The sequence below is a fragment of the Drosophila ananassae genome (genome assembly GCF_017639315.1).
Source record: "Drosophila ananassae strain 14024-0371.13 chromosome 4 unlocalized genomic scaffold, ASM1763931v2 tig00000054, whole genome shotgun sequence".
Lineage (NCBI taxonomy): Eukaryota > Metazoa > Arthropoda > Insecta > Diptera > Drosophilidae > Drosophila > Drosophila ananassae.
Genome location: NW_025319037.1, coordinates 626285 through 651457, shown reverse-complemented (window position 1 = coordinate 651457; position 25173 = coordinate 626285). Strand labels below are relative to the sequence as shown.

At 38.1% G+C, this 25173-nt stretch overlaps 1 protein-coding gene across 5 annotated transcripts; it reads right to left on the bottom strand.

Annotated features, from left to right (window-relative positions):
- Positions 1 to 4909: 4909 nt before the first annotated feature.
- On the bottom strand, positions 4910 to 21708 carry LOC6493213 (forkhead box protein O1). 5 transcript variants are annotated; one of them, XM_044717604.1, is made up of 5 exons: positions 21148 to 21708; positions 9087 to 9220; positions 8749 to 8910; positions 8065 to 8195; positions 4910 to 6882 (listed from the first exon to the last, which is right to left on the bottom strand). In XM_044717604.1, exon 5 carries the CDS (start codon positions 6814 to 6816, stop codon positions 5029 to 5031), a length of 1788 nt encoding a protein of 595 aa, XP_044573539.1. In that variant the 5' UTR covers positions 6817 to 6882; positions 8065 to 8195; positions 8749 to 8910; positions 9087 to 9220; positions 21148 to 21708; the 3' UTR covers positions 4910 to 5028. The 5 variants fall into 5 exon arrangements, with proteins under 5 accessions (XP_044573539.1, XP_032308054.1, XP_032308053.1 ...); XM_032452163.2 differs by lacking the exon at positions 8749 to 8910 and having other exon boundaries at positions 9079 to 9220; XM_032452162.2 differs by lacking the exon at positions 8749 to 8910.
- Positions 21709 to 25173: the final 3465 nt, after the last annotated feature.

Here is a 25173-nt window from a genome sequence, read left to right as displayed (position 1 = left end):
ACACCCCCAAGGACTTCAGACCTATAAGTCTGTCTTCCTTCCTCCTTAAGACTATGGAAAGACTCTTAAGTCTCCATCTACAACTAAACATTAACCCAAATGACATCTCATGCTCCCAGCATGCTTACAAAAGGGGCCGATCAACAGAAACAGCCCTGCACGATGTCACTATGATCGCCGAACGAGCGATCAACTTTAAGGAATACGCACTTGTGGCTTTTCTAGACATAGAAGGGGCCTTCAACAACATCTTGCCATGCTCAATAATCGACGCACTGACGGGACTTGGAATAGAAAATCGATGAACTCACCTAATACGGCAGATCCTGGTTAACAGGAGTGTCGAGGCTACTCTTGGAGGTTCGACTATTCGAAGATACGTCAAGAGGGGCACCCCGCAAGGAGGTGTACTCTCACCACTACTCTGGAACGTGGCGGTTAACAGCCTACTGCGATCCTTAGAGGGTGGCGGCTGTAAGATCATTGCGTAAGCGGACGATGTTGCTATTGCCTTCGTAGGGAAATTCCCACAGACGCTATGCGACCTAATGACAGGGAAGCTCGAATTTCTGTCGGCCTGGGCGCAAAGGAACGGGCTGGGAGTCAATTCGTCAAAGACAGAGCTCGTGCTGTTTACCAGGAAGTACAGAATACCAAATCTAAGGCTTCCGAAGCTCCTAGGGGAAACACTAGTTCTTAGTGGTAGTTCGAAGTACCTAGGCATCACATTAGATAGGAAACTGGACTGGAAGCTGAACACCGCAGATAGGACTAAGAAAGCGGTAATAGCACTCTATACCTGCCGCAAGGCGGTAGGCCTGAAATGGGGAATATCCCCCAAGATAGTCAGATGGCTATACACATCATCAGACCAATCTTATTCTATGGAGTTGTGGTCTGGTGGCCAGCCCTAGACAACTACTTATGCAGGGAGAGGTTTAGGAAGACGCAGCGTATGGCGGAAGTCTGTATAACAGGCAGTCTACGCACTACGCCTAGCGACGCCCTAGAAACTATCCTCGACCTACTACCAGTAGAACTGATGGGGGTAAAGACAGCCACTCTGGCCGCAATAAGACTGCGAGAGGAAAATATATGGAGCAAGAATAGTTTCGGTCATACCAGACTGGACCTACATCATTTCATGCCTGAGGGGGGTACGGATTACTGTGTGCCCGTCGACCAACCCACCACTAACTACAAAATCTTAATCCCCTCGAGGGAGGAATGGGATGCCCGGATACCGGGACCGGAGGGCTTCATTCATATCTACACAGATGGATCAAAACTTAACGGCCAGGTGGGAGGCGGTTACTTTTGTGAGCATCTGAGCCTAAAGGAGTCGTTCAGACTCCCCGACCACTGTAGTGTTTTCCAGGCTGAGGTAGTAGCCATTAAGGAAGCACTGGAATCCCCAGCTCTAAGGGGCAATCGGGGTACAATGTGTATCTTTTCAGATAGTCAGGCAGCGCTCATGGCACTTGACGGATTCTCATCCAACTCCAGGACAGTCAATGACTGTCGCAGATCTCTCAACGAGATGGCTGAACAGAATGACATCTACCTCATTTGGGTTCCCGGTCACAGGGACCACGAGGGAAACTGTGCTGCAGATGAACTAGCTAGGGCAGGGACTACCAACCCTCTCCTACCGGAGAAAGAACTTGTAGGCATACCCTTGGCTACTTGCAGGCTAAAGTGCAGGGAGTTTTTCGACCTGGCAGCCAATAGGAAATGGAGCAATCTCCAGACCTGTAGAACATCACGTCTGATCTGGCCGACACGCTCTCAGAAAAGATCGGCGAGACTTATTGCTCTCACCAGACCAGAATGCAGCCTAGCGATTGGGGCAATTACTGGGCACTGGCTGATAAGCGAACACGCGGCCAGGCTTGCAGTCCCCCACAATGATTTCTGCAGGAGCTGCAGGGATGAAGAGGAGGTAGAATCGGTAACGCACCTCTTATGCTACTGCTACTGGGTAGCATCTCGGTGAAACCCTTGCTCCAGCGGCAGCACAAGGAGCCCTAGCGGCTCAAGTGGAAGCAAGGGGGTCATCTATGTCCCCCTTGCATCACCGCCCTAACCTAACCTAACAGTATCCAATTTATATGTTTGCAGCTCCTCCAGAGGCGAATCTCGCCACAAAATGCACTGCAAGTAGCTGTCGGACGAAGCCATCCTCACACAATGGTACATCTTACAAATGTCGCCAGTCGATGCTACCGGATGCGAACGAAACCTCAGCAGGATGTGAAAAAGCTTACGTTGGATGACCGGCCCAGCGTTTAAGATGTCATTCAAAGAATAACCTGAGGTGGTAACAGCGGAACCGTCGAACACCACTCTAAGTTTCGTCGTGGTGCTGTGCTTCTTTAGCACCCAATGATCCTGCAGAAAATATTTGCAAACTCGATGCAACTCCGGCGGAACCAGGCACATATGACCTAGGTTAAGATACTCCTTAATATATACTATAATAATATACACAGTCATGCGGCAGAAAATATTTGCAATCTCGATGCAACTCCGGCGGATCCAGTGACATATGACGTAGGCCGAATACTGAGCGCGCAGTTCGTGCTGATAAGACAGTTTCCAATGCAAGAGGAAGAGCTGACGTCCAATGCAAAATTGGGCTAAAGGTCAGTAATGTTGGAGGCTACGATCGCAGTTACTTGAGTACGCCGAGTAGTCAGAGCATTGGGTTTGCAAGCTGACTTGCACAGAAAACCCATTTGTAGAGATAAGGGTTCCGTATATCACCTATACCGTATACAGACACCGGAGACCTTATCTTCCGCAGCTGCAGCTGGTTCGCCAGCCTTGAAGTGAATAGATGCACCTGCGAGCTAGAATCGAGCAGAGCTCGGCAGGGCAGTAGAACTCCGGAGCGGTTCCTGACCAGAATGGCAGTGGCTAGCAGCACCACACCACCAAATCCTTGGCGATGAGAGAGAGAGGGGTCCTGGGGAGAGCTGGCCTTGAGCTGCCTTGAGCTGGCGAATTGCAACCAAAATGCAGCAGACTATGATGCCTGCGTCCACACGCAAGGCAGCTTGACGCTTTGCAATGCCGAGAGATGTGCCCAAATCCATGACACTAACGGACACAAAACCCAGTCGCATAATTTCACCTAATCAATCCTCAGGCGACAAGCTTAAAAACCTTGGGGAGGAGTTTATCACGTGAGAATGGCCATCACAGATCATGTATGCGGAAGAGGTTGTGATCACAAATGCAGAGTTACCTGGATGAAAGGGTCTATGCCGTCCTACCGCACGGTTTGGTACATATGATATCGTCGGAAAATCCATACTCTCCAAAGTCCGGCATCTCTGCTTAAGGAAACTGTCGATGGACTCCCACGTTGGAATGGAATCCGAGACAGCTTGCATTTCCTTCCACTTAGATTGCGTGGCATCATCAACCTTCTGCAACGGCACTTGGATTAGGATGCAGCTAGCAATCTGCTGCGTTGTGACAATGCTTGCAAGGACTCGCATATGCGAATTAAATTTATCCGAAAGCTCGTGAAGCCTTGACGCCGATGCGGATTCTACGGCCCTCATCGTGCCTCCCTTGCCGCGTCACCCCCGGAAATATCTCTACTGCTTTTAAGGAGGAAAGCAATCCTTGTAGGTCCTCACAAAGGACAACTGCACTTTGACTCAAGAATACTTTCTTTCCGGGAGAGGCACACTCGAAAAACGGATTCATTTTTGCAACAAAAAATTTAATTTAGTTCGTTTATTTATTGTCAGCTCACGACCCACTGTGCAACTGCTATATAACGGGCTAATATATGTATGAGCGATTGTAGCACTCTGCAAACAGCGGATATGCGTACGTATGTATGTCAATATAGATTTTACTATCTCATGGTGGCAACTCGGTTATGTAACCCGGCTATGCTGCATAATTTCTTTCTTCTTACGTCTTATATTCTGTAGAAGTAGAGTAGCAAAATCTTTACAGATAAGATTCAATATTGCACAAATAATAATAGTGCATGGTAATAATACAATTATTTTACAGCAAGAATAACCCCTTAAATAATTTCAAGAAAATTAACGAATATAGGTTGTCGGGTCAAGCAGCCGCCAGAAAGTTGAATAACTTTTTTGATATAGATAGATGAAACTTTCTACCGACTCCACTTTTATCAACCTAATCCGATCTGCAAAATTGCATAAGAATCGGCCGACTATATCTTATAGCTGCCATGTAACTGAACGATCGAAAATGGCACAACCTTGATATTTTTAAAGATCCTTGGGGCTGTTTTCAACATTTTTATTAAACAAATTTTTTGATGGTGAAATTCTAGCAAGGATCGGCCAACTATTACGATCCGATATATATGTTGCTGATGCCTAACTGCAAGGGTATATCAACTTCTGTTCCGCCCGAAGTTAGCTTTCCTTTCTAGTTAAAATATAATTCACCTAACTGCTATAAAATAATTGCATCAATTTTGTTTTTGTACCATTAAAATTAGAAAGTTGAATAACTTTTTTGATATAGATAGATGAAACTTTCTACCGACTCCACTTTTATCAACCTAATCCGATCTGCAAAATTGCATAAGAATCGGCCGACTATATCTTATAGCTGCCATGTAACTGAACGATCGAAAATGGCACAACCTTGATATTTTTAAAGATCCTTGGGGCTGTTTTCAACATTTTTATTAAACAAATTTTTTGATGGTGAAATTCTAGCAAGGATCGGCCAACTATTACGATCCGATATATATGTTGCTGATGACTAACTGCAAGGGTATATCAACTTCTGTTCCGCCCGAAGTTAGCTTTCCTTTCTAGTTAAAATATAATTCACCTAACTGCTATAAAATAATTGCATCAATTTTGTTTTTGTACCATTAAAATTAGACTGTTTTTTAAGATAGCTGACTCCAAAATCTTTTTATTTGACCAAAGACTTAACAAATTATATTTTATAATATTTTTATTTACAAGTATTTTTATAAATAGACTGAAATGTTTTCTTGTATTTACGAGATTACTACTTTTTTGTGACTGTTTTAATGTTTGACGGTGGTGTCATTGAACTCATCTGTAAATTTGTAGTTTCTAGGCTAGCTCGGCGCGCAGTTGCAGCCATATATGTGCCATAATATTTTCTAAGAATTTGGGGGTTTACTTTGTTTAGTGCAATATACCCATTTGGCCATTTCGTCAAAGCCGTACTTGATGTATTTTGAGAACTTGGTAAGGACGATATGAGAGTTGTGGGCGAAACTCTAAATGACATCGTGGGACATTCTTCTAATGAATTCGATTCCTCATGTTGGCTGCTACTGCTACCCAATGATCTTGCTGTACAGCTAGAAATAGAGTAGTTATGCGGCTCAAGATCTTCGGCATCATGATCTGGATCAGCGTCGGTTGATGACCGCCTGCCATCACTTAGGTACGAGTTATTGTCATCGCCAGAAAAAATGTTGCTTGTTACTCCTCTAGTTTTTTCTTGATCAGCGCTATCTCTATAAGAAATTATATCCGAATCCGGATTGATGACTTCATCTACCACATCCACATTAACTTCAACATCGATTTCTGTATCGACCTCCGCATCATTTGTTTCTACTGGTTGTTCCAACCCTAATACAACTTCCCTGTGTATGGTCTTTTTAGTAATAAAAGTATGATGAGTTTGGGTTGTGGTTCGAGCGGTTGTGGAAGGATTACCGAATGATTCCTGGTCTTTAGAGGCATTGTCAACTATCTGCACATCAGGCGCTAACAGAGAGGCTACATCAAACTGCCGCTTTCGTTTATGTGAATACATATTGGCTATAGTTGTGGTTGTTGTTGAGTTAATGTACGCAATTTGCGATGAATGCTGCTGTTGGAGATGCGGTGTCTGTATTGTTAAATCCGCGTTGTGTGACCGATGTTTCTGTATGACCTGAACTGGATCAGCGTAGCTCGGAAGCCCGCTAATTGTACCTCGGTTAAATATTTGACCAATATACTGTTGGTGATAAGGATATCCCAAGGTAGACAGTTGCATTGAGCATTGGGAACTAGAGGAAGGCGGGCTTGTGAGATCTAAAGGCGGAGGACTGGGAGAGTCTGTACCACCATCATCTACTGATAGTCCCATATGCTTTCGTACTTTACGTTGGGCCTTCCGGCGTCGAAAGTCTCCTTTTCGAAAATCGTCCATATTTGCTGGATGTATAGACCAATAATGGCCCTTTCCATTTGCACTGCGACCAGATTTAATAAAACAATCATTTAATGACAAATTATGTCGGATTGAGTTCCTCCATCCAGGACCACGACTTCGAAAATATGGATAGTTGTCCAAAATATATTGGTAAATATCTGAGAGTACCAGTTTCATTTCAGCTGAGCCCAATATTGCCATAGCAATAAGACCAATATAACTATGTTGAGGCTTAGGCTCTTCTGACTGAAAAAGCCTTTGAGTTTGCGGAAAAAACGAAATAGTCGAAAGCGCAGCCATTCGGTTGACTGCCGGTATATTTCCAGAGCTCTGTTCATAAGGATTCGAAGGCACCCATGGAACAGTTGTGTTTGCTCCATTGCTAGCAGTTCCATAATGGGGACATCGAAAACGTTCTATATTTAAAGCGTAATTATACAGATGAAGTCGGTATTGTTCCAGGGCCATAGTAGTGGCTTGTTGTTGTAAATTCTTATGTGAATCATGTATATAAATATTTGATAAGAATTGTTTATCCCTTTGGTTTATATTATTAGTTGTGGCATGGTCTTGCTCAACCAAGGTCGCCTGCAACTTATCGAAATCACTTTGCTCCATTTTTTTTATCCAAAAACAATAAATACCATATTGTTTTTACATGCATTAAACGGTGATAAATTGAACCTGAAAGAAAATAAACAAATAATAAATAAAAGTATTCGAATTGAGAAATATTATTTAATTTAATAAATTACGCAAAATACAATAGCCCAAGAAACTTCCAAGCCTAATCCTATAAACAATGAGAAAAGTATAACATGAATGTTTAAGATAAGGATCATGAAATATCAGGGCCCAAAATGTTCCAGTCTTAGGCCCTTGCTGAGGGTATAAGAATTCAAAAAATTTCTCCGGCGCTTTTAATTATATGTTTTCTTAATCTGGATGACCTACTGAATCGATATAAGCATGTCCGTCCGTCTGTTTATACGCGAAGTTTAAAGATATCGACTGTATCTAGCTATAATAGCTATATCAAACTTTCTACACATCCATTTTTCTATTGCATGCAGTAAATAAGTCGGAACGGCCGGGATCGGTCGATTATATCCTATAGCTGCCAACTTGTGTGTTTTCTTTTACCACAATTATAATACCCTCTGCAAGGGTATTAAAACGATCCAGCCTCTGAAATAGCACACGAGACATTAGAAATTGGTTGAATGGTGCTCATATTGGCGAGGGCCGGCATATTTCAGTTAGAGCTATTAAAGAATTTGTTTGACATACAGCAAGCTCCGAATATTGTTGATGTGAGATTAAACAAGAAAACAAGTTGATGTGAGCTAACTTCGGGCGGAGCCGAAGTTGATATACTCTTGCAGCAAGGTAGCTTCTTATATTATTATCTATGTATCGGATCGTATATAGTTGGCCGATCCTTATTAGAACTTCACCATCAAATAAATTTTTTAATAAAAATGTTAGAAACAGCCCCAAGCAGCTTTAAAAATATAAAGATTGTGCCATTTCCGATCGTGCAGTTACATGGCAGCTATAAAACATATTCGGCCGATCCTTATGAAATTTTGATTAAATCGGATTAGATTGCCCAAAATTGAATCTGTACAAAGTCCCATTTTTCTAACTTAAAGAACACCAAAGTTATGCCAACTTCGATCATTCTATGACAGCTATAGGATATAATCGGGCGATCCTTATGAAATTTTGTGCATAAGATATTTTGGCCAAATAGAACATGTGTGGAAAATCCCAACCCTCTAGCCAAAGTTATGGCATTTCTGATCAATAAGTTATATGGCAGCTATAGAAAATAGTCGACCGATCCCGGCCGTTCCGACTTACCTGCAAGGTAGGACTCAAATATGGTTGCGAGAGCGTCTATAAGTCGGATAGCTCTTCCTTTCAAACCTGCGGCGTGGCGCCCCTAAGCGATGTCCGATAAAGAGGAGAGGCTGAGGTCAGCTGAGGACTAACTAAGAAAAGAGTTTCAGTTATAAAAAAAATAAATTTGCAAGCAACGACTATGAAAAATAATTAATTAAACAAAAAAAGAACAGAACTTCGGGAGGAGTCGAAATTGATATACCCTTGCAGTTAAGGTTAAGCCATTTCCGATCGTTCAGATACATGGCGGCTGTAAAACATAGTCGGGCGATCGCGGCCGTTCCGACTTATACACTACCTGCAAACTAAAGAAGGATGTGTGCAAAGTTTCAACCGGATACCTTTAAAAATGCTCATATCGACTCAGAAGGTGATCCTGATCAAGAGTATATTTACTTTATAGGGTCAAAGATGTTTCCTTCACTACGATGACAAAAATATAATACACGCTGCAAGGGTACAAAAATTTCAAGGTTACGCCAGTTCTGATCGTTCAGTTACACTGAAGCTACAGTTACATATGATAAATTCGGATGATCATTATTGAAATTTGGCAGATCGGATTCGGTTGCCCAAATGGAATCCGTAGAAAAACCCATCCATCAAGCTTAAAAAAAAAAAGTTATGGCATTTGCTATATACCTCTATTGTGACTCAACACGGGAAAACGGACGGCAGTCCACAAGGTGATGACCTGCATGCCTTAGTATGCGGGAGGTGACTCTATATATAGCCGAAGAATTCAAAATTTTTTGTAGGCATCCGATCCGAATGAATTATACCAATTACACCAATTGAAATGTACTGTTATAATTAGATATTGTTTGTTTTCCAAAAGTCGTATTGTTTGGGAGATATTAGGGTGAAAGTAAAAAAATGTTTAATCAATAAATTGCGGCTGGTGGAGACATATTAGTCCAGCGATAGAATATTTTTCTCTATTCGTATTCTACTCCTAAAAACGATTCGTACTTCCGCACCTCATCCGGTCCGATCCGTTATTTCGTTCAGAAGATGTTCAAGAAATTCGATTTTTACAGCTATTTCCAAACAAAGGCAGTTTCTCCCTCTGTTTGTCTGTTTGTCAGTGTGCACTATGTTTTTCGTGGCAATCCTGAAAAAAATTGGAGATGCTTTTTACTAAAATTCATATTTTTATGTTTGCAACTTTGTTCTACAAAAAAATTAAAAAAAACTTTGTTAATAAAAATAGGAAAGGAAAACTAATTTCGGACGGAGCCAAAGTTGATATACCCTTGCAGTTTATTAGCAGCTTATATTATTACGTATATATCGGATCGTACTTATACAGTTAGCCGATCATTACCATCAAATCAATTTTTTAATAAAAATGTTGGAAACAGTACCAAGCATTTTTAAATAATGCAAGGTTGTGCCATTTCCGATCGTTCAGTTACATGGCAGCTATAGGATATAGTCTAGTCTATATACAAAAAATTCAAATCAAAAAGTGAAAACGAAAGTGAAACAAAATTTATTCAATTAATTAATTACCTGTTATGTAGCTTATTCATTTATATACCCTTTCAGAGGGTATAGGGATAAGGATCACCTCCTGAGTCGATATGTCCGTCTGTCTGTCTGCCGCTATCGAGTTGAAACTGTGCACCAATAAAGTATATATATTCTTTACAAGGATTACCTCCTGAGTCGATATGAGCATGTTCGTCTGTGTGTCTGTGTGTCTGTCTGCCTGTTTGTACGCAAACTAGACTCTCAGTTTTAGAGCTATCGAGTTGAAACTTTCCCCACATCATTATTATAATTGCAGGCAGTATATACGTCGGAACGGCCTGGATCGGTCTATTGTCCCATGTTGGCTTGCTGTATTTTTGAACACGTGGATCTCAGAGGCTTTATGAGATAGAGTATTCAGATTTGGCACATAGACTCTCACATGATGCCCCCGCAGTTCAAGCTTGTGTCAAAATTTTCGAGAAGTTGTAGATATTTTTTTTTCTAATGGATTGTATGCTTTGGCAGGTATATAAAGTTTGAAAGGTATCATATTGTCGGGAAGCTCGTCTTTAGCCATCCTTTTTTGTTTCTAGTGAGCACAGCGTTTTTATATATTTTTTTTTAAACATACTTGCGTTTACTTATTTTATATTTACACTGACAGTTCCACTCCAGACCTCACAGAGTAAAGACGTGCAACTACATTTGTTTATCCAAACCACCAGCTTCAAGTGCTTATCAGCAATATTTTGCACAAACAAACAAGTGTTCAAAAGAGATACAAAAACCAACAACAAATAACGATCACGCGATCATAAAACTAGCCAAAATGCTGCCACCAGACAAAAACAAGCTTTTTTCCAAAAACACAACCATAGAACAAAACAAGAAAGGAAAGCTAACTTCGGGCGGAGCCGAAGTTGATATACCCTTGCAGTTCAGTCGCAGTCGCTAGGTGGCGCCACGCATCACTGTGGACGGAAGTCCACGAGGTGACGACCTGCATGCCTAGGCGTGCGCGAGGAAACTCTATATATAGCCGAAGAATTAAAAATTTTCTGTAGGCAACCGATCTAAATGAATGATATACCAATCGAAAGGTATTGTTTCAATTAGATAATTTTTGTCGAAACATATTCCAAAAGTTATTTGGTTTGGGAGAAATTAGGGTGAAAGTAAAAAAATTTTTTATCACTGGTGGACACATTTTAGTCCCCAGATAAAATATTTTTATAAATTCGCATTCTAGAGCTAAATACGCGTCAATAGGTACCTCAATCCGACATTTCATTCAGAAGTTATTCGAAAAATTCGATTTTTTCTTCTTCTTCAAAATGAAGCAAGTTGTCGGTTTGTCGGTTTGTCTGTTTGCACTATTTTTATCTTAAAAATCCTGAAAAAAATTGGAAAATGTTTGTTACTATCATATGAGCAACTATTGTTCTACAACTTTTTGAAATACTTTAAGCTTACGTCAAAAAATTAAAAAAACTTTGTTAATGAAAAAATTCATAACTTTATAATTAAGAAAGATATTAAAAAGAGCTTTACACCGTTGAAATGGTTTTTTAAATATCAATTTCACTTTCTTTGAGACCAAACGTCTATATAGTACACAAAAAAAAATACACTGAAAATAAACTTTTTTTTTTAAGAAAAAAAATTATTTTTCAAAATTTGGTCGACTGATCCTTTTTATATTGCACGTGGAGATAGCTTTTGAGATGACGCAACTTTTGATATATCGCTCATATCTGGCAAAATCCGTTAACTCAAGATATAGTCCTGTAAGTGCAGCTACCCATTTTGTACAGCCTCCTATGAAGCTTGCATTTACTTATACATGTGTGTGTATTTGAATGGCAACTTTGCTTTTTGGAGTCTGCATATATTTGGTCAATACCCTAAGAAATATGCAGTATATCTTTTCAGATTTTAGTTTATTTATTTAAAAAAAAAATCCAAATAAAAAAGGGCTTAAAAAAGTAAATCGTAAACATTGACTCAACTTGGACTCGAACCCAGGCCCTCCGTGTTAGGAACCACGACGCTCTCCACTCGGCTAACCTCGAACTTTGTTGCTTGATAGCAACTTTTGATTTAATTCTACTTTGTGTTTCATTGTCTCATGTCTTAATGAGAAGACTCAGAAGATTGGTACTTCAACCGACCCGGTCCGACATTTCTTCCAGAAGTTACTCGTCAAGAGGTTTTTTTTATATGATCTTATATTATTAGATATATAACGGATCGTATATAGTTGGCCGATCCTTATGAAATTTGGCATATTGAATTATTTTGCGCAAAGAGTAATCTGTACCAAGTCCCATCTTTCTAACTTAAAAAACACCAAAGTTATGGCATCTCCGATCAATCAGTTATATGGCAGCTATAGGATATAGTCGACCGATCCCGGCCATTCCGACTTATATACTACCTGCAAAAAAGGATGCGTGCAAAGTTTCAACTCGATAGCTCCAAAACTGAGAGACTAGTTTGCGTAGAAACCGACAGACAGACAGACGGACATGCTCATATCGACTCAGGAGGTGATCCTGATCAAGAATATATATACTGTATAGGGTCGGAGATGTCTCCTTCACTGCGTTGCACACTTTTGACCAACATTATAATACCCTCTGCAAGGGTATAAATATATAATTATCAATAGAAAAAACAATATATCGCTAGAACACACCAACCCTTTCATTATTAAAAAATCAGTTGACTACACCTGCGGAGGTGAAGTCGACAAATGTAAAACAACAAGAGCTGGCACAATCCTAGTCCTAACAAAAAATACTCAACAAGCCGAAAAATTATTAAAAATTACAAAAATTGGCACAATAGACGTAGAAGCAAAGGAACACAAGTCCCTTAATGAAACCAAAGGAATAATCTATTGCAATCTACTCAGGTATGTTACAGAAGAAGAAATAATAGACGAATTAAAATCCCAAAAAGTCACACACGTATATAAATGGACAAAAATGGTAGACCAAAGTAGAGTACCAACAGGACTCATCACCCTTACTTTTGCCACTACAAATCTTCCCGAAAAAGTAATGATAGGCTATGAGGTAGTGCTTACTCGCCCGTACATACCACGGCCAATGCAATGCAAAAAATGCCACCGCTTTAACCACCCACACACTTTCTGCAAACAAGAAAACCCTACATGCAAAAACTGCTCTGATAACACACACACAAACGACAGCATTGAATGCAGGCAGGAACCTAAGTGCATTAATTGCAAGAACAACCACTCCTCCTTAGACAAAAAATGCCCAGTCTCCCTTAAAGAACAGGAACTAATAGCTATCAAAATCACTGAAAGGGTGGACCATAAAACGGCACGCTCAATATACCTCGCTCGTCACAATCCCAGTCAGGAATCCTCCTATTCCCAAAACCTAAGGAATACAACACACACTAAAATACTTGAAGTTCAACCCCAAAGCACCCCAGCAAAAGAAATCAAAGCCCCCACAAATTCTATTGATGATCTCATCAAAGAATTAGACAACATAATTAAAAAAACTAACAACCCACCTAAACGCACATCATTAACCTACGAATTATACGATGAAGACGAAGATATGGACTTAATTACTAGCTACGACTCCCAAAAACCACCTACATCAGCTAACGCCCGCATACTCAGAAGCCAAACCAAAGCAAAACCAACCTTCTCAAAAACCCTAAAAGCCAAAGAACAAAAAACAAACCCTACTAGCACAAACACTTTAAAACAAACACAAACAAACCACTAAAATATGTCATTAAAAATAATACAATGGAATATAAAGGGATACTCCAACAACTACAAGCACCTACTAGTACTCATAAAAACACAATCGCCACACATCATCTCACTCCAAGAAACACACATACAACATCTTCACTATTTACCTATACCGATAAACTACGTAATACTAACAAACACCCCATCTAACAGATTTGGAGGAGTAGCCCTACTAATCCACAAATCTATCCAACACTCACAAATTAATATCAACGATTCCTTTCGTCGAACATCTGTTTCGGATGTAGCAGGCGGTGTTGACTGCCTCTGCCTAAAGCATAGGGGGTGCACCCGACTGTTTCATCATGCACCTGGCCATCTCGATGAGAGTGCGATTCTGCCTCTCCGCTATGCCGTTCTGCTGCGGTGTGTGCGGCCCTGATAGCCGCCGACCAATCCCGTGCTTCTCCAGAAAATCGTCGAAGGCTCTGTTGCGATATTCTAGCCCATTATCGCTTTGCAATGTTTTTATTGTCTTGCCTGTGAAATTCTCAACAAATGATCTATAATTCTGAAAAGCTTCAAATACTTCATTTTTCCTTTTGAGGAAATATACTTTACAGTAACGGGAGTAGTCATCAGTAAACGTGGCAATATACTTGTAGCCACTTATGGACTCCGTTCGCATGGGGCCGCATACATCACTGTGTACAATTTCTAATAGGTCTTTGGTTCTCTTTTCTTTTGCGCTCGGGTAACTTTCTGCGGTTAGTTTTTCACTTAAGCAAATTTCACATTCTGAGAGTTTTTCTTCGCGATTTAATTTCATACCGTGGACTTTCCCTTTTAAGGCCATGCCTTTTAAGTCATTTTCGTTTAAGTATCCCATACGATTCACCACATTGTTGTTGCCTCGTTTTTTCGGAAATGTACCTCGTACCCTTTGTCGGTCATTTTTGAAACTGACAATAAATTTTGGCGCAAATCAGACACATGAAGCACTTCTTTAAGAATTATTTCTTTCTTTTGTTGTTTGTTTCTGACTTCAATATTAATGTCGCCAATACCGTTTACACTAGTTGTATTATTATTTGCCAAATGCAAAGTCTTTTCGACCTTTGTTACACTCTCAAACATTTCTGTTTGAACTCATATGTGCCGTACAACCGCTATCTAGCCACCACATTTCGTTTTGCATTTCCACTGAATAACCGTATTTGCAAATATTTAGCGCTTCTTTCTTATTTTCCGCTTTACTCGCGCGATTCTCGTTATTTTCATTTTTCTGTCTATTCTTGCAGTTTCTTGCTAAGTGTCCCGGCTTATTACAGTTATAGCAAGTTCTCGTTTCTTTCTTCTCTACTTTGCCTTTTCGGCGGTTAGCGTATAGTGCGTTTTGTTCTTCACAATCACTTTTTGTCTTTCGCGCATCTGCCTCTTCTAATATTTTTACGCGTAACACTTCTGGCTCTGGCAAATCGTCTCTTGTTTCCATGGCACACCTAAATGTTTCGTAAGAACCCGGCAGACTATATAAGAGAAGGATAGCAAGCAAATCGTCGCCTATTGCTACGTTGATTTCTTTTAACTTTTTCACTGCGTCGAAAAATTCGTTGACATGTTGCCTCATGTCGGTACCTTCTTGCATTCTCGATAATGCCACACGTTTCAGCAGACTCGCTTTTCGCGCTGGTCCCGTTGATTGAAACGTTTCTTGTAACCGTATCCAGCAATCTCTGGATGTCGCGCAACTTTCAATTACATATAATTCCGATGTACTAATCGAGAGTAATATATCCGCGCGCGCATTTTCATCTTGCATTTTCCATGCATCCCGATCTTCATTTTTTTTTGGACAAATGTTTGTACCATCTACGTACTGCCATAGTTCGCTTTTCACGAGCACTGCACGCATTTTCAATTTCCATGTGTCATAATTCTCCGCGCTTAGCGGTTCAATTTTTATAAAAGCACTCGCCATTTTTTATAGCTTGCCTATTTCACAATTTACACTTTTTCTCAGAACTCTTCGTTCAGCATTTCATTCTCTTGACTATCGCGATCTGGGCCCATAACCTGTTGATATTTTGGTCAACAGCCAGATAAAGTGGTAGTCGGTTATTAAGAATGAAAAGGAATATAAAGTGCAGTTTATTAAATTGTTGATAATATGATCGCGTCCCTTACATTGGACTTTCGTGCTTGACGTTTGAGTTAGAACTGAACTTGAACAAAAGAACTTAAGAACTAATACATATAGGAACAGAGTTGCCAAGTTGCTGCTTTGATACAAATATATGCGTATATTACAAAAGATTATAAAAAAGAGAAATTGTGTGTTCCCCGGCGATAATAATGCTAAACAATGTCAAAGTACTGTCAGTCCCCCCTTATTTATTGTAATAAGATAGAACAGCCATAATAGAAAAATGCATGATATGGCCCCAAAAATTGAATCTGATTTCGAAAAATTATCATGTTGATTGTTTTGAGGGCAACGCCTGTAGAAAATTTACAAAGATGTTTCAAATCTATGAATAAAATAGTTAATCTTTGTTTTACATACGGTAAAGTAGAAAAAGGATTAAAAACTAACTTGGAAAAGTTAAGCAAATCACTTGATGCTCTGAATATAATCGAAGACATTTCTGAAACCTTAAAAATACATAATAGAACATGGAAAAGGGCTGGGAGATTGGTCGGAACAATGTGGAGATCGTCTTCACCGTAAATTTTTGATCAATTGGGAAAGGTATAAAGTCAATTCTATTCAAAGTGAATCGTATGGGTCTAACCTTCTTAAGGCAGCTGTAGAGTTTTCATCGCTTCATATTTAAACTGAATATTACTTGAATTCGCACTTAAACAATGCCAGACACACCCATTTAAACAAAAAAACAAAAAAATAAAACCAAAAAAAATTGATAAAATAAACCTACAAAAAACAAGAAAGGAAAGCTAACTTCGGGCGGAGTCGAAGTTGATATACCCTTGCAGTTAAGGTTGTGCCATTTCCGATCATTCAGTTATATGGCGGCTATTGGATATAGTTGGCCGATCCCTATGGAATTTGGCAAATCGGATTATTTTGTCCAAAATAGAATCTGTACCAATTCCCATTTTTCTAACTTAACCAAACACCAAAGTTATGCCAATTCCGATCTTTCTATAACAGCTATAGGATATAGTCGACCGATCTCGGCCGTTTCGACTTATATACTACCTGCAAGGAAAATAAGGATGTGTGCAAAGTTTCAACTCGATAGCTTTAAAACTGAGAGACTAGTTTGCGTAGAAACCGACAGACAGACGGGCAGACAGACAGATGGACAGACAGACATGCTTATATCGACTCAGGAGCTGATCCTGATCAAGAATATATATACTTTATAGGGTCGGAGATGTCACCTTCACTGCGTTACACACTTTTGACCAAAATTATATTACCCTGTGTGAGGAGACCTGTGTTCCTTTCTTGTTAATGAAATTTTAAAAAAATTTCATTGGACCAAAATTAATGATTTTTGAAATAAAAAAAGTTATTTATTTTTGTTTCAAGAATCAAGTGGGTCAACTTTAAATGGCCCATATTTTTAGTCCGTCCGACACTGGAGTGTTGATCATGCGTCTGAAGGGAAAAGGGTTTTATTAATACCGCATTTAATATGAATTCAACTGGGATGCCAATATTTCCCTCCAGCCGAATATATGCGGTCAGCTGGATTGTTATAATGCAGAAGCCGCAGAAAAAAAATTGTTTGCCATTAAACAATTTTCAAAATACTGTCCGTAACTGACGCTACAGAAATTTTGTTTAAATACAAGCTTTACAAAATTTTAACTTTGTGTTTTTATACCCTTGCAAAGGGTATTATAATTTTGGTCAAAAGTGTGCAACGCAGTGAAGGAGACATCTCCGACCCTATAAAGTATATATATTCTTGATCAGGATCACCTCCTGAGTCGATATAAGCATGTCCGTCTGTCTGTCTGTCCTTCTGTCCGTCTGTCCGTCTGTCTGTCGGTTTCTACGCAAACTAGTCTCTCAGTTTTAGAGCTATCGAGATGAAACTTTGCACACAGCCTTCTTTTCCTTGCAGGTAGTACATAAGTCGGAACGGCCAGGATCGGTCGACTATATCCTATAGCTGCCATATAACTGATTGATCGGAAATGCCATAACTTCGTTGATTTTTAAGATAGAGGGTAGGGACTTTCCACACATGTTATATTTGAAAAAAATATCTTATGTACAAAATTTCATAAGGATCGGCCGACTATATCCTATAGCTGTCATAGAACGATAGGAATTGGCATAACTTTGGTGTTTTTTAAGTTAGAAAGATGGGACGTGGTGCAGATTCTATTTTGGACAAAATAATCTGATTTGCCAAATTTCATAAGGATCGGCCGACTATATACGATCTGCTATATATCTAAAAATATAAGATGCGTGGCGCCACCTAGCGGACTGCGACTCAACTGCAAGGGTATATAAACTTCGGCTCCGCCCGAAGTTAGCTTTCCTTTCTTGTTTTTTACTCAATTTCAATGTCGTAGTCAATTCCAGTAAACAAGTTCAGAACTAAAAGCTTTGATGCAGATGCTCTACCAAAGCTCCCAAATGCGAAGACGCTAGAAATAACAACAAAGCATGAGAAACTGGGAGACAGACAGACAAGAATAAGTGCTTATAAAAAGCCGCGTCTAAACATATTATTATGATTATTTTAATCGGTTATGTTTTTGGCCTGCCAAAAACGGCTATATTCGAGATTCCCGACTATACCCGATACCCATCTTTTCCACCCAAACTGTATTTAACCTTTCGATCAAAAAAAAAATTCAAAAAAAAAATTGTATTGTATACTTTTATGTTTTGAAATAAACATCCCAAACAATCCAGTAACGAAGCAAAGTCAAAAGTCTATAACTCATCTAAAATGGCGGGTTTGTAGGTGTAAATTCTGCATTGGAATATTTTGAAATTACAACATTTTCTGAGCTGAGATTTTTTTTGGGGTCAAAATGGGGCTTGCCAAATCTGATAGCGCTATCTCAAACAGTCTCTGAGGTTCAAAAAAAACGGTAAGCCAAGATGGGAACCAGAATACAAATTTCTATAACTTCTATAAATATCTTCTGATTATGCTTAACCGTCATAAATTAACTATATTTTGGTTTGGCATCAATATTATTTAAAACACTTTTTTACTCTGGTGCTACAGAAATATGACATTTTTCGGGGCGGTAGAAGCGTGCCAAAAATTTGAAACAAACTACCTGCGCTTCATTCACAGGATTCACAGGTTCATGGTTGGAAGATAGGATTTTAACAAGCTTGCTCACACGAAGCCACAGATAAAGGTAGAATCGGGAAAATTTTGAAAAGTTGTTTTGGCTTGCTCTGCAGATTTGTCCTACGCCACTTTTATTTATGAAATGGGATGTTAAACGCAAACAAACGCGCCCACAACCATGCGAATACAACTCGCAACATCGATATTTTTATCGATAGTATGGATTATCATGAACTCTGCGTAAAAGTTAGTTAAGTTAGAATTTCAAAGTGATACAACCTTTGCGTATATACAATATGAAAACAAGAGTTTTGAGAACTTATGAGACATGAGAAGCAGTTGAGTGTTTACATGCGTAGCGTCGCTAGAAAACATGAGCGCTTACCCTTTGAGTTAGGTAAGAGGTAGAGCTATAAATCTAGCACGTAGACCTATGAATGAAACGCAGGTCAAATTTAATTTTGGCCATCCTACCACGCCAAAAAATGGCATACTTTAGTAACGCCAGTTTAGGAAATTAGTTTTAAAAAGGTGTGATGCCAAATATAACATGGTTTTTTGGAAAAATTTCGGCTGATTTTTAGTGGAGTTAAAAACATTTATAATCTCGATCCCATATTGCATTATTATACCCTTGCAGAGGGTATTATAATTTTGGTCAAAAGTGTGCAACGCAGTTAAGGAGACCTCTCCGACCCTATAAAAGATATATATTCTTGATCAAGATCACCTCCTGAGTCGATATGAGCATGTCCGTCTGTCCGTCTGTCTGTTTCTACGCAAACTAGTCTCTCAGTTTTAGAGCTATCGAGTTGAAACTTTGCACACATCCTTCTTTCCTACGCAGGCAGTATATAAGTCGGAACGGCCGGGATCGGTCGACTATATCCTATAGCTGCCATATAACTGATTGATCGGAAATGCCATAACTTTGGTGTTTTTTAAGTTCGGAGTTTAAGTTTTTTAAGTTTAAGTTTAAACAAAATATTTTTCGAAATTGGCTCATTGGATCTTATTCATATTGCACGTGGAGATAGCCCTTGAGATGAAGCAACTTTTGATATATCGCTTATATCTGGCAAAATTCGTTAACTCAAGATATAGTCCTATAAGTGCAGCTACTAATTTTGTGCAGCCACCTGTAAAGATTGGTGTTACCACCAACCATACAACATACATATATGTACGTAACAGCAGTAACCATACAACATACATTATATGTATATGTTGTATGGTTAGTGGTGTTACGTACCCATGCATACATATGTACATACATGGATGTGTATATTTGATGGGGAATTTTTTTTTCTTGTGCATGTATTCTTTCAACTTTTACTTTATTTGTCTCTCGGTCGACTATATCCTTTACCAGCCATACAACTGAACGATTGGAAATGGCACAACCTTGCTATTTTTAAAGATGCTTGGGGCGGTTTCCAATATTTTTAAAAAATTTCTTGTTTGGCACGTGCAAGAAAAACAAACAAAAAACAAGAAAGAAAAGCTAACTTCGGGCGGAGCCGAAGTTTATATACCCTTGCAGTTGAGTCGCAGTCCGCTAGGAGGCGCCACGCATCTTATATTACTATATATATAGCGGATAGCATATAGTCGGCCGATCGTTAAGAAATTTGACAAATCAGATTATTTTGTCCAAAATAGAATCTGTACCAAGTCCCATATTTCTAACTTAAAAAACACCAAAGTTATGCCAATTTCGATCGTTCTATGACAGCTATAGGATATAGTCGGCCGATCCTTATGAAATTTTGTATACAAGATATTTTTGTACACAAGATATTTTCAAATATAACATGTGTGGAAAGTCTCAACCCTCTAACATAAAAAACACCAAAGTTATGGCATTTCCGATCAATTAGTTATATGGCAGCTATAGGATATAGTCGACCGATCCCGGGCGTTCCGACTTATGTACTACCTGCAAGGAAAAGAAGGATGTGTGGAAAGTTGCTATAACAAAGATCATATAAAAGACCTTTTGACGAGGTAAAACACCGGTGACGAACCTGCGTGGTGTTTGGTATTTTTTAAGTTAGACGATTGGGACTATACACACATGTTTTATTTGGCCAAAATATCTTATATATAGGAAATATCTATATCTTCAATAGGGTCAGCCGACTTAATCCGACTGTACAGATTAGGCAAAGTAACCGATTTGCTATCCCATAACTATATACTATGCCGACCTTATCCCATACCTGCCATATAACTGAACGATCCAAATGGATCAACCTTACTATTTTTGAAGACGCTTGGGGCTGTTTCCAACATTTTTATTAGAAAATTGATTCGATGGAGAAATTCTGTCGGACAAGGATCGGACAAGGACAACTATGTATATATGATCCAATATAAATATTAATAATATAAACTGCTGCTTAACTGCAAGTGTATATCAACTTCGGCTCTTGTTTTTTTAGAAAAAATTTTAATATTTATTATTTTAGTTCCATTTTGTTTTGATGTTATTGCTTAACTGATGTACATACGTACTTTGTGTTGTCGGAATTGTTATGAATATTTAATGGGTTGGTCATCTTTTTTTTGAGCACTTTTGCCAAATTAATCAATTGACAATCACAATCGGGAGGGACTTACAATAACTACACCATATATGATTAAAAAGTAAGTTTATTTTTTTTTACGACAAATATTGCGTTTTTTCCAGTTTGACTTTATCACAATTCAACACCTCTTATTTTATGAAAATACAACATTGGCCATGTCATTCTAATAAAATCATAAAATGAGACACAGATGATAAATAGCGTGCGGTCGGCGCGATGTTCAAATAAATTCTGGACCAAATTCGACATAACTCAAATACGGTACGGATTGTAACGGTTCTTACTGGTTCGTGAGCATCTGGCCTGTTCTGTGTCTCTAGTCATCTCTCTCTAATGATAAAAAAGGAAATATATATCCGCCTCGTTCAGAAAATACATTTGTCCCTTTCATCATGTTTCCGTTGTTCCATTTAATTCTTCCAGTCATAACTTCAAATATCCTTGGCGTTCTATTTTCACAGCTGCATGCCACGCCTCTCGTTTCTCATTGGTGCAACTGGAAGGCTGGTAAAAAGTATATGTATACAAAAATCCAATAATAAACACATGAACATATAAAAGTAATATTTAAAAAACTACATGTCTTTTTTGTATTATAATAAAATTGCAATATTCTAATAAATAAATATATGTATATAAATACATACATAAATTTTTACATCTCTAACCTTATTATTACTTAAGTCTGTAAACAAAAATTGAGTTTTTTTTCCAAATTTCTATATGTATATGTATTATGATAATAATAATCACGTGTGATAAAATTAAAATTAAGTGTTTGATCATTATCCACAACTTTTAAATTTTTAAAATAAAATATATTCCATATAAATACTTTTCTTTCTAGTAAAACAATAATACGTTTTTTATACCATTGCAGAGGGTATTATAATTTTGTTCAAACTGTGCAACGCTGTGATGGATACATTTCCGACCATATAAAGTATATTCTTGGTTACCTTTTGAGTCGACATAAGAATGTCCTTATGAAATCCTTGAAATCCTTATGAAATTTGCCCAAATTAGATTCCATAGAAAGTCCAATCCTTCTAACTTGAAAAACAAAGAAGTTATAGCATTTCCGATCAATCAGTTATATAGCAGCTATTGGATATAGTCGACCGATCCCGGCCGTTCCGACTTATATACTGCCTGCAAAAGAAAGAAGGGTGTGTGCAAAGTTTCAACTCGATAGCTCTAAAACTGAGAGACTAGTTTGCGTAGAAACGGACAGACGGACATGCTCATATCGACACAAGAGGTGATCCTGATCAAGAATATATATACTTTATGGGGTCGGAGATGTCTCCTTCACTGCGTTGCACACTTTTGACCAAAATTATAATACCCTCTGCAATGGTATAAAAATGAAAACGGGATTTTTGTTTGCCGTTTTTATAAAAAAAATTAAAATTTCTACGAAAATTTCTAGACATTTATTTTTTAAATACCTTATAAATGATATCTCGAAGTTCTGTGTAAAATTTCATTAGGATCGGTTGAGTAGTTCGCGAGAAAACGCGTTTAAAGGTTTGCGCTCTGCCTATACCCTACCTCGAGCGTACACCTTTTCAAGACTGTATCTCCGAAACTATTAGTCGGATCAACTTGAAAATTTAGAATCCATAGTAAGGATGCATTATATTTTGGGAGAACTCATGCGATCTATAAAATTTCACAAAGATCGGCCAAGTATATTTTATAGCTGCTATATATCTGAAGATAGATTGAGACTTTTTTCAAAGTTTTTATTATCTTATAAATTAATTTACACACAAACTTTCCCAAAGATTGGTTAATTATCCAATTTTACGAAATATATCTTATGAAATAAGTTGCCACTTAAGGGGGCAGGAGGGTTTCAGAGGCTGAAAAAAAAAAAACAGATTTTTGCGAATTTTTTTCCATTTCTGAGTGAATATAATTATTCAATTTTTTTACACAATAGAGGGCTATATTTGGAGAGTATCTAGGCATTTTTTTGTTAAGAAATAACACAGGCCAATAGCAAAAAATCTCCACGCATAATTTAACCTGCTCCATAACCTATAAGCTCCCCTAAAACAAAGTCCAGAACAAACATAGGTTCTATCACCCACAGTTTCCGCGGTACACATAAGAGAAGAAATTTATCAAATTTTACCATATATTGATTTATGTACGCCGTGTAATGAAGATGACCATCATTGTTTCTAGTACATATCATTTTTGAAATGTATGTGTACCAACTTAAATTAAACAAGAAAGGAAAGCTAACTTCGGGCGGAGCCGAAGTTGATATACCCTTGCAGTTGAGTCGCAGTCCGCTAGGTGGCGCCACGAATCTTATATTATTAGATATATAGCGGATCGTATATAGTCGGCCGATCCTTATGAAATTTGGCATATTGAATTATTTTGCCTAAAGAGTAATCTGTACCAAGTCCCATCTTTCTAACTTAAAAAACACCAAAGTTATGCCAATTTCGATTGTTCTATGACAGCTATAGGATATAGTCGGCCGATCCTTATGAAATTTTGTACATAAGATATATGAACTGTTTCTATGTTCAAAACGTATATATTGCCGGTTCAGCTTGTGTAGTAAAGCTTACAGAAATTGTAGTCTCATATACTCATAGACTCATAACCATGACTCATATTTTCAAAAAGTCATGCAATAAAAACGTTTTGAACATAGAAACAGTTTTAGATAACCATTTAATATAGATGGTTAAACAATATTTTCTTCAATTAAATTGGAGTTTTTAATCTCATATTTTCTAAAAGTCATAGCTATCTAAAACTGTTTCTATGTTCAAACCGTATATATTGCCGGTTCAGCTTGTGTAGTAAAGCTTGTAAAATTATGTTTAACCACCTATAATAAATTCAATAAAATTATTTCGCGTTTTCCCTTAAATCCAAAATTAAAACATGGTATGATCTACTGATTTCAATAAGAAAATAAAAATCTTGCATAGGAAAATGTTTGGGGAAAAATCATAGAAGACCAGAAATTAATGTAGAAAATCGGAGATTTCATCTTTGGATGAGAATTCCAAAGATATGGTACCATTTTGTGTACCAACTGTTAGATACCATTTTTTAATTTTAGTTGGTACACATACATTTCAAAAATGATATGTACTAAAAACAATGATGGTCATAGCCATTCCACGGCCTACATAATTCAATATATGGTAAAATTTGATAAATTTCTTCTCTAAGGTGTACCGCGGAAACTGTGGGTGATAGAACCTATGTTTGTTCTGGACTTTGGTTCAGGGGAGCTTATGCGTGGAAATTTTTTGCTGTTGGCCTGTGTTATTATTTATCCCTTGATGGGCAGTCGGTCGGAGTCTCTTCAAAAAATTTGTATCTTGCGGTGCGTAAAGTTTGGCCTTACAGTTTTGTCGGAAATAAAAAAATTGAATTGATTTACTTAAAATATTAGTTTCTTGTGCGGATGAACGAAGTCATATTGAAAAATATGCGATTTTGAATTTTTGGCGCGGTTGTAAAGTTGGAGGTACCATTTTAACATAAAAATCAGCCCATTATTTCCTGAATATTTTTTAAATAAAGTATTTATGTATAAAAGGTGTGTGAAAAATTTTATTTAGATCTAATCTTGAAAAAGTTTTTTTGAGAAAAAACGCGTCTAAAGTTTTAAAAGCAATTGAAAGTATATGGATAGAAAGTAACTAGAAAATCGGTATCGCAGCGAGCTTTAGTCCGATCGACATGAAACTTTCACAGGATATTCAAGAGAAAATGTTCCATTATATAAACAATTTGTGAAAAAAAATTTGTTTGAAGGCTCAAACCATCCTGCCCCCTTAACCGCAAGGGTATATCAAATTTGTTTTTATTAATTTATCACACACATATGTGCATATATGTACGAACGGTATGTAAGCTCAAAATTTCAAAGAGCATCTTAAACAAGAAAGTAACGCTCACTTCGGCC